Raw genomic sequence first — 10,677 nt, 5'->3', positions numbered from 1 at the left:
TGGGGTGGGGGGAGGTGAGGGTGGGCGTGGGAGGAGGGTGTCGGAGTGTGGGATGAGGGTGATGCTGCTGACCAGGTTCGGGTGCGGAAGGGGCTTAGCGAGAGCCCTGTCTTCTCCTCCGAAGGCCCCTAGAGCCTCCCCCCACCCCCAGCTTCTCCCTCGGGAACCGGAGGACTAAAGTGTGGGAATTGCAGGAAGGGCCAGGGCTTTGGCAATTTCTCCCCTCACTTCCCCTGTTCCCCTTGCAGTTTACTTGACTCCCCCCCTTCCTGTCTGCGGGTATTTAGTGGACGTCCCCCCGTTCTTCTGATAGTCCCTTCTTTTTTTGCATTATTTTGAAACAATTTTAAACATTTGTTTTATTTCATTTCACTTTTAGAGACAAGAGTCTGGCTCTGTCGCCCAGGCTGGAGTGCAGGGGCGCGATCACAGGTCTCTGCAACTTCCAACTCCTGAGATCAAGCGATTCTCCAGCCTCAGCCTCCCGAGTAGCCGGAGCGCCACCATGCCCTGCTAAATTTTTTATTTTTATATTTTGTAGAGACGAGGGTCTTGTTGTGTTGTCGAGGCTGGTTTTGTACTCCCGGGCTCAGACGATCATCCTGCCTCAGACTCCCAAAGTGCTGGGAGTACAGGTGTGAGCCACCACACCCAGCCCACTTTGTTATCTTACTAAGGGTCCGTACCCACCTAAAACAAGGAGGAATGACAGTCTCTGAACTCGTTCTACAAGTTTGTATTAGCTAGCCCAGCGTGGTGGTGTGTGCCTATAGTTCCAGCTACTTGGAAGGCTGAGAAGGAAGGATCACCTGAACCTAGCAGGTCAAGGCTACAGCGGCAGTGAGCTTGCCACTGTACTCCAGCCTAGGCGACAGGGAGAGACTCCAACTAAAAAAAAAAAAAAAAAAAAAAAAGTTCGTGTTAGCAAATCCCGATCTTTTTATTCTATTCCCCTTTCTTTTCTCCAACATACACAAAGTCTACAGGTCAGCTCTTTACTGATAAGAAGGCTAAAACCTTTTGAAGAGGTACGAAAGAGAAGAGAAAAAATTACATGACTTCCATAAGTTGATCTCCATGCAATACCTTAAATGAGCAGTCCTCAAAGGTTTTGGTCTCAGGATCCAAACTTCAATAGTGTAAAGCTCTTGAAAGTTCTTGAAGCTCTCAAAAGACTTTTTTGTGTATTATTTCTCTTGATATTTATTATATTAGAAGTTAAAACTGAGAAACTTTGAAAATATTTATATATTCACTGATCATTTGGAAAATATTGGTCCACCGAGCTATGCTGAGCTCCCAATTGTTGACATATTTCATTACACGATACTTAAAAAATCATGACTTTTTTTAATACCCACTGATTTTAAGAGAAACATCTTTAAGCGATGGGAAATTGTCAAGCTTGTGGTGACAGGTCTAAGTTCCCCACATTTTATTTTTATTTGAAAACTGGAATTTTATTGTAGGCAACAAATACTATCAGTTGTTTTCCTGAAGTGACTGGCTCATTGGCTCAATTTTGGGAAGTTATCTGCCAGATGCCCAAGTCCGAATAACCATAGTCTATCAGGTGTTCTTGCATGTAAAAATGGCATTCCATGGGGGGAAGCAAACAAAAAAAAACTAGTTTAGTTTGCAACTCACTTGCACAATTGCTTTTCCTCCAGATGACCATCGTACTTTGTTATAAATGAGAAGTGCTTTATGCTTCCTTCCTATTTTGTTGCACAGGATATTAAAAAGATGTGGTCAAGGATCAAGATTTAATAAAAAGTAATAATTGTACTACTTTATCAAGGAGATTAAGTGAAACTGGCTCCCTTGGAATGCAATGACAGTTTAGTGCCACTGCCTTGATCCTTGCTAAGGTTTCAGCAAATTTAGCATTGCTTTTCACCCACAGTGCAAATAATAGCTTAGTGTTGAAAATAGTTTTCACCTCACAGGTTCTCTGAAGGAGTCTGCAGGACCCATAGAGGTCAGTGGACCACAGAACACCTGACTCAGATCTTTGGATGTAGTGTATGTTTGCTGTATATGTTAGTAAGTTAGGGTTGTCACCTTGATGGATGGCAAATTTCATAATCATTGAAACTTTAAAAACAGAAAAGTGGAGCTGATTAAGTAGAATGCTGTTTGTCAGGTGAAAGGGTGGGAAAGCTTGTTCATATTTGTAACTTAATGTTTTTCTCTGCAGGGGAGGACATTTTGATAAGTGGTTTGGGAGTATTTTTTAAAGACTAACTTAAATGTTGGAATGCATAGTTGATGTTAGGAAGAGCCAGGATGTTGAAATCTAAGTGCTTTAAAGGGAAAATTGAGTTACAGACTACTCAGATATCCACGCAAGAGTTTTTACTCCTCAGAGTAAAAATTTACGGTGCCCATATTTGCATAATCAGGTTCTTTGTCATCGAAGTAGACCAATCTATAAAAATGATCAATTAAAAAAAAATTTGGCTCTTAATTGTTTTTAATTTGTCATCATATGTAAACTGTTTTCCTGGAATGTCTTTCATTTTTAATTTGGTGGTTGATTTAATTACTCAGGTAACCACAGTCAGAAGAATGATTTCTCCATTTATAGAGCAGTTCAGAACAACAAAGGATATATGTGAAATGGGAATTAAAATACTGAAATTCATAGTTTCTATTAGTAGTAATCTGCTAGGCATTATGCAGCATGTTTCATATGTTATACCTCATTTAATTTGAACAACAACCCCATAAGGTATTATTCCTATTTACAGCTGAGGAAACAGCTTAGAGAAGTCACATGATTTATAGAATTACACAGCTAGCAATAGATAGAGTTGGACTTGAACCCCAGTCTGTCCTACTTCAAAGCCTACCCTGTTAACCTCTACAGGTAGAACAGATTGATAATCACTTTATGAACATAGAACTAGATTTGATAGGGCTAATGTAAGAATGAAAGCACTTGAAAATTAGACTAATGTGTGATTTGCATTTTTCAAAGCTCTGTTATTATGCTGTCTCATTTGAGCTTCATGACTCTTAATTAGTGCACAAGGCAAGTGTTATTGTGGTGTTTTCTTGAGTGATAGAATTGAGACTTAGAAGGTTACATGTTTTTCTTATTCTCCTGTAGCTACCAGGATAGATCTCAAGTCTCAGGCCCAATGTGGAGTGAGTGCTCTTGCATAATGTAGGAGAACACACGGGTCTAGACATCTTCTCATACTGTATGCATGGGAAAACTGTCTTTAGATTTGCGGCTATATAATTTCATACTCAGTTGCCTTGTATCTTTTATCTTTCTGCATCATAGAATCTGTCCGTAATTTTCAAACTTTTTGCTGCCCCAATCATAGTAAGAAATAAGTTTGTATAAAGTCCATTTTGTTTTATATTTAAAAAAAAAACACTGATTGGGGATCACCTGTTGTGGTCATTTCCCCATGTATAGCTGGAAAACAGTTGTGTTTATGATTTTGCTCTTCCAGAAGAGAGTCATTTCGAGTGGTGTCCCAGCTTTTTATTGTTAATCTGTGATAGTTGAAATAGTCAGTACTTAACTTGTGAGTGCCCTCTTTGTCAAGCTGTGGAGAAGCTACTAAGATATCCTCCTGTCAGCTGTCCTAAAATGTCCTGCCTGGTACAGCTACTCTGAGGTGCATGTAGCATCTGCATTGCTGGAATACCAGTGTTTTGGAGTCTGGTATTGTTGAGTCTTCATTTAACGCAAAGCCTTGTGTGTGTGCAAAACCAGGCTGCTCTGTGTTGTAGTTATAAGGATGAGCTTTGTGTAGAATCTTTTTGTTTATATTTTTGTAAATCTATGGCATATTGGAAGACAGTTGGATTCTGCTGTTTCTCCATTCAGTCCATTGCTGGATGTTGTTTTTGGTCAAGTACATGAAGAAAATTCAGCCTCCTACAGATGAGTAGTTGGAAAAGGGAGTATTTTAATAGCCTTTTCTGGTAATTGTGGATATTCTTTTTGATACTACACTAAAACTAGATGGGTGGTAAGTTTCTTAAAGATTAGTTACAATTTGGATTCTGAAAACATATCAGTGAATTTTTTGTGCATTAAATCCTATTAATCTCTTTTGCCCCAGAGTAGACCTTTTACCTATGCATGATTTTCTAACATCTTGATTTTGTAATGTCATGGTTCACTTAGTTGTGTAGATCTTCTAAATGTTGACATTTTATTAGATAATATAAAAAATGAAATGCGGGCCACATTTTGAGATGTTCTAGGCTTAAGATTTTGTTAAATGTGTTCAGTGGAATTGAGATGTGGTGGTCAAAGATAACGTAGTTCCAAAGATTGGACCTTGGGCTCTGGCCTGGAGAGTTTTTAATTTTTTTACTCTTTACTTTTGTACTGCATATCAGCCCTTTCTGAGAGGATACCAGTATGTGTTTGCCAACTTATTTGAAATATGACAATCACATACTACACAGTCAGAAACAATCTTAGCTGCGGAAATAACATTTTGGGAGTGAAGAACGATTGCTTGGAATACCAGATAAGTGCAGAGAACTCAAGGACCAGAGTTTAGTCCTGGCTGTTACTTGTCACCTATAATAAGTTCTGGGAATGTCACCTGACTTCTCAAAGGAGACTAATACTCTTCGCCCCCACAATTCTCAGGATAGTTTTGAAGTTCAGAGGATACCATCAGTCCTGTAACCCAGGCAATATCTTCATCTTTATATCTGTATAGCTGTGCTTATTGTGTGATCGATATGTCTGGAAATATTTATTGAGTAAATGAATGAACTTTTAGAAAAACTTTATTCTGATGCTTTTAAACATAGCACACAAATTAGAGACAATTGTATGAAGTACCCATATATGTTTCCCCTAACACATATAACTCTAGAAAATAACATGTTCTTATATAATCAAAATATAAATTAAAACAAATTTAAGAATTAGTTTCTTAATCGCATCACATAGTCCTCTCACATTTATGTATTCCACAAATGAATTAAAATATAGAAACATATATGTATATATTTTACAGTTGGTTTTTCAAATCATATCCAAACAGTCCACTCATTGCATTTGTTTATTATGACTCTTGGTTTCTTTTAATCAAGAACATTTTCATTAACCCGATTGCCCTTTTTTCCATGTCATCGACTTGTTGGGGAAATGGGCTAGTTTTGTAATACATCCACGTTTCTCTGATTGCTTCCTGCCATTGACACTTAGCTAATTCCTCTATTCCCATATTTAACAAGACTACTTGATAGATGGTGCTGTAAACTTCCTGTGGCATAATATAGGTGGTGCATAGTTTTTTTTACTGACACTGAACTTGATTCAGACTGTTGGCAGCCTGATCTTTCCATTGTCACATCAGCCTTTCTCATAATGTTTTTAGCATCTATTGATGATCATTGCCTGAGTGAATGTACTTTGGAACAATGAGGTGCTAAATACATGAATAGAGGTATTACTGAGGTACCAGTACAGTGTGTATAGCGTGGCTTATACAGTTACTTTTGATCATGTAGGGCAGGATCTTTATTTGAGCAGAGTCATCAGAGTAATATCCAAGAGGTGGAACTGCAGGTAGTAACAAGCCTCCAGATTAGGGACAGGAACTGCAACACTGAGCCTAATTCTTTTTTTTTTTTTTTTTGAGTTGGAGTCTCACTCTACTGCATTCTGAACCTGCTGGACTCAGGTGATCCTTCTGCCTCAGCCTTCCAAGTGACTGGAACTACAGGCGTGCATCACCACGCCTGGCTAATTTTTTGATTTATTGTAGAGGAGGTCTTGCCAAGTTGCCCAGGCTGGTCTCGAACCCATGGGCTCAGGTAATACTCTCACCTTGGCCTCCCAAAGTGCTGGGATTATAGGCATAAGCCACTGTGCTTGTCTGATAATTTTATATATACTATATATATATAAGATTTAGAGTTTATCTCTTTATACCAAATCATATGAAAATAAATATCTTTAAAACATCCTTTTCATAAACATTTCACCAAGACTATCCTATATCTCTATTATTTTAAGAATTTATTGAGGCTGGGCTCGGTGGCTCATCTTATAATCCCGTGCCTTGGGAGGCCGAGGTGAGTGAATTGCCTGAGCCTGCGGGTTTGAGACCCACCTGGGCAACTTGGCAAGACCTCATCTCTACTATAAATCAAAAAAATTAGCCGGGTGTGGTACCCGTGCCTGTAGTTCCAGCTACTTGGAAGGCTGAGGCAGAAGGATTGCCGGAGCCCAGCAGGCGAGGCTGCGGTGGCTGGGAGCGGCCACTGCCCTCCAGTCTGGGTGACAGAGTGAGACTCCAACTCAAAAAAAAAAAAAAAAAAATTAAAATTAAAAAAAAAGAATTTATTGATAGATTACGGTTTCAGATGACAAAAAAGGATTTAGACACACTCCTGGAGCTCTCTTGGTAAATGGGATTTCCAGTGTCGACTATACTGGCCTTAATTTTTGTTTGATTGTTTTTGTTAAGAGAAAATAACTAAAGTAAGTCATTTTATGTGGTTCCTAATGAATCCATTTGAAGTAATCTTAGAACTCAGCATTAGGAAATTAAAACAACAGGAACATTTGGAAAATATTCTTGGTTTCTTTCTTCTCTTTGCTATTGGACATGCCTACTAAAATGATACTGCCAGAAAAATGCTTTCATGTTTGTCACACAGCAGTACTCAGACCTGTGGTGGATGGAGGGTGGAATATATTCATCTCTGGAACCCTGCTCCTTCCCCCCTCTTCCCTCCCCCCTCCTCAAATGAACAAATTCATGAAAAACTGAAGAGTGGTTGCAGAAGATTTCTAAAGACACTTGGTAACTATGGAATGTGAAGTTTTGTATAAGGGTATATTATTAACTTATTTTTTTCTTTAATAGGAAAACAAAAAATATTTCAAGCGTAGTGAACTTACAAAAAAAGAAGAGGAAGCATATTTTGAAAGATGTGGCTACAAGGTATGAATGCCTGCTTTTATGTTAAATTGTGTCTTTCTGAGTTTAAATTTATACAGCTGTTGTGAAATGACAAAATCATTGATCTCTGTTCAATTTATCAATGTTATACATTAGCCTATAAATGAGAAGCCATCTGGAGAGGTATGAGTTTTGTTTTTACTTTTTAAAAAAAAAATCTTGAATTCAGGAAAATAGATGCATGACCTTTGGCTTGGAATGGTTTGGCTTTTTGTGGACAGCATGAAGTGGCTTGAGATCGAAGCTTGAGTTTTTAAAAATTAAACCCAGGATCTGAGACTGCCTTACTTTCATCTCCACCCTCACTCCTCTCCCTGCCTCTCCCAATAAAATGGTCTTTGGAAAGAGTTCAGAACATTTTCTCCTTCCCGCAACAGTGATATTAGCAGTGGTATTTTCCCTACTTTCTCCTAAATATTTTCACCTACTGACTTTACATTTACATTGCTAATACTTCCTTTTGGGTCCTAAGAACCTCTGTTTGAAATATAACGCCATATGCCAGTTCTATGCTGTTGTCATGATATGGTATCGTGTTTCAAACATGTTATAGTTTGGTAGAAAATATAATTTTGAAATTTTTTTTAGAAACAGTGAGTTGTTCGGGAGACTTTGCCTGTATATTTTAGAAGCATGATTGAAATTGTTTTTGAAATTATCTAGGTGATAATGTTTTGCGATTTTTATTGGGAGGGGTTAATGTTTATAAAACGGAGAAATTATGTTTAAATTATTTTAAAGGAAGACTACATCTAGCTTAATAATTTTCAGTTCAAAGTTAAAAGGTTCTATCTGCCAAATCATAAATTTGAAGTCAACTTTTTGCTTGTGAAACATCAATATAAAATAATACTCTTGTGCATGTAATGGAGAAAGTTCTGGAAATTAATTTATCTGGCATAGCATTTTTGGAAGGAAGCATGAGGAATGCAACTGGTATGTATATGCATTTGGCTTTATTTTGTAGTGCTGGGAGAGGACAAGTGTTAAACAAAAATGTAGTTTTTAGAAGATACCAAGAAACTACCAAAAACGTATTTTAAAATGTAGTTATATTTCAGTTAGGTTTTTAAAATATGAAGGTTTAGATTTGTATTTTGGTTTTTTTCCATAAACATATTTGTTTCATTTACTTCTAGTTTAGAAAATGAACATGCATTTTCTGTAAATAACCATTGAGTAGATCTTCAGAAAGAAGGGTTCACATTTTCACTTGTGCAGCATGTCCAACTCACACTGGATCTGGAGTAAGAATCACTTATGTAGGTTCATTCTGCTGGCTTGTTGCATTCCCAGATCCCTAAATTTGAATCTTTTCAATTTTTTGGTAAGATAGTGGCAGTTTTTGTCTAGTGTGCTTTTGTTTATATAGAGAAAAGCATTGAAGAAAAATAATTACTGTAAAGATAATTCCTTAGAACTTCAAGTGCAGCTGACACAGTGTCTTGGATCTTTTCCCAAGCCATGTTAACTACCATTATATAGTTAGACATTTTTTTTTTAAAGTTTTTTTTTTTTCTTCTTAAGTTGCTTGATCACCCAGACTAGAGTGCAGTAACATGATCACTGCTCACCCCAGCCTCGACCTCCTGGGCTCAGGCAATCCTCCCACCTCAGCCTCCCGAGTAGCTGGGACAGTGTCCACCACTACACCTGGCTAATTTATAGTAGAGATGAGGTCTTGGTATGTTGCTTAGGCTGGCCCTGAACTCCTAGGCTCAAGCAATCCACCTGCCAAAGTGCTGGGATTATAGGTGTGAGCTAACTCACTTGGCCAGAATATCTGTTTTTATGCTTAAAAAGTAAGCATAGGTTCTTCTTTCTAAAAATATTTTTAATATTTTCATCTTAGTAGTATGACAAAATAGTATGTATTACTTTTATTCCTTTATAGAAACTAGTTAACCAATTTTTATGGCTTGATGCTGGTTTGGCCTGTGGAAATAGGAAAATTTAGTTTTTTTTTTTACCTCAATTATCAATTAGTTACCATAAATATAACCTTTAACTATAAAATATAGAACCCTGAATTACATTATTTTCACCATATAGCTTTTCTCAATTGAATGCGAGCTTCTTTCTTGATGTTGATCTTCTTGTATGTTCTTTTGATCTTACTCCTATTTTCAGCATTTTAGATTTCTCTTATGGTCAGATGAAAAATCACTTTTCAATCTATTTACAGACTACACAATAGGGCTTTTACATCGTGGGATTCGGTTTTCCTAAAGTGGGACTTGGGTGGCAGATTTGAGAAAATACGTGGAGAAGTTTATTTTTTTGTTTTTGTTCTACAGATTTATTAAACAGGAATGTCCACTCTTTCCTTGGGTGGCATGAGTAAAGAGGTGCTTTTTTCAGGGTTTTTTTTTTTGTGTGTGTGTGTGCAAAATTCACAGCTCAGTTTAGCATTGGGAATTTTCTGTATGTCCAACAGTGATTTCTGCGTCTTTGGAATAATACCTTTTAAAAAGCAGGATAGGAAAAGGTTGTTCTTGAAGGTTTCTATTGGGAAGCCAATTCTTTTTGTTAATCTTCATTTTGAAACTGAGCAAGAATCAAGTAACCCTGCAAGACGGTTTAAAGAGGAGAAGCAAGTTCATTGTTTTTAAGAAGAAGGTACAGTTCTTTAGAATCTGGGGAGAAAAATGAGTGCCCATTTCAGTCCTTTTACATTTTGGTTTGGAAACCACGGTAGTCTTGTCCTCTTGGAGAGGAAGAATGCGGTCTCCTGTGTGCATGCTCGCCACTGTGATGGCCCTAACGTGGGAACGTTTGACAAGCTCTTCAAAGCATGTACACTTATTATGAGCTCTTTCCTCAGAGAAACATTAGAAAGCCTTCAATATTTAAAACATGTTTAATTTCCATGAGTAGCTAAGGTAATAGAATGATAAATATTAACTATATTTTAAAAGCTGAATTTCATTTCTTTTGGCTATTAATGTAGATACAGCCAAAAGAGGAGGACCAGAAACCATTAACTTCGCCGAATCCAGTGTTAGAACTTGAACTGGCAGAAGAAAAATTACCCATGACTCTTTCTAGGCAAGAGGTAAGTTTCTATATGAATGTTTTGCGAAAAATAGGAAAAGTCTCCACAGTGTTTACCTTTATTTCCAGCTTTTTCAAGAAGTTAAATGTCTTACTTCCTATATAAGATGGCTTACCTAAAAATACTGTGCAGCTAGACAATTTCCTTTATGAAGTTCTAAATTAATGTTTGCTTCTTTTCTTGATAGTATTAATTTGTTAAAGAGTATATTCTTCCAAACTTTAAAAAATGAACATGTATTTTCCAAATAAGTATAATTAAATGTATATATTGTAAATAACTATGCTTAAATTATTTATCTAAATTATTTTAAGTAACATACTATTTTATAACTTTCTTTCCTTTCGCTTATTTGATAATACATCTTACTAGGTTAAAATATAGAAACCAAGCCAGGCTCGGTGGCTCAGCCTGTAATCCCGCGCCTTTGGGAGGCTGAGGTGAGTGGATTGCCTGAGACCGTGGGTTCGAGACCCGCCTGGGCAGCGAGACCTCATCTTTACAATAAATCAGAAAATCAGCCGGGCGTGGTAGCGCATGCCTGTGATTCCGGCTACTTGGAAGGCTGAGGCGGAAGGATCGCCGGAGCCCAGCAGGTCGAGGCTACGGTGGCCGGGAGTGGCCACTGCCCTCCAGTCTGGGCGACAGAGTGAGACTCCA

At 37.6% G+C, this 10,677-nt stretch overlaps 1 protein-coding gene across 2 annotated transcripts in view; it reads left to right on the top strand.

The window, feature by feature from the left end:
• The window catches only part of PRPF18 (pre-mRNA processing factor 18), a 40,038-nt gene that overhangs the window by 549 nt on the left and 28,812 nt on the right, over positions 1 to 10,677 (top strand). Inside the window, exons 2-4 of one of the 2 annotated variants that reach the window (XM_008053239.2) lie at positions 6,867 to 6,944; positions 7,059 to 7,085; positions 9,913 to 10,017. In XM_008053239.2, the coding sequence (XP_008051430.1) occupies positions 6,867 to 6,944; positions 7,059 to 7,085; positions 9,913 to 10,017 (210 nt within the window). The remainder of the gene's footprint in view (positions 1 to 6,866; positions 6,945 to 7,058; positions 7,086 to 9,912; positions 10,018 to 10,677) is intronic. The other variant, XM_008053240.2, reaches the window with a different exon arrangement.

This window comes from Carlito syrichta, unplaced genomic scaffold (genome assembly GCF_000164805.1).
Source record: "Carlito syrichta isolate Samal-C Ts95f unplaced genomic scaffold, Tarsius_syrichta-2.0.1 Scaffold287978, whole genome shotgun sequence".
Lineage (NCBI taxonomy): Eukaryota > Metazoa > Chordata > Mammalia > Primates > Tarsiidae > Carlito > Carlito syrichta.
This window is presented reverse-complemented; position numbering and strand designations above follow the sequence as displayed.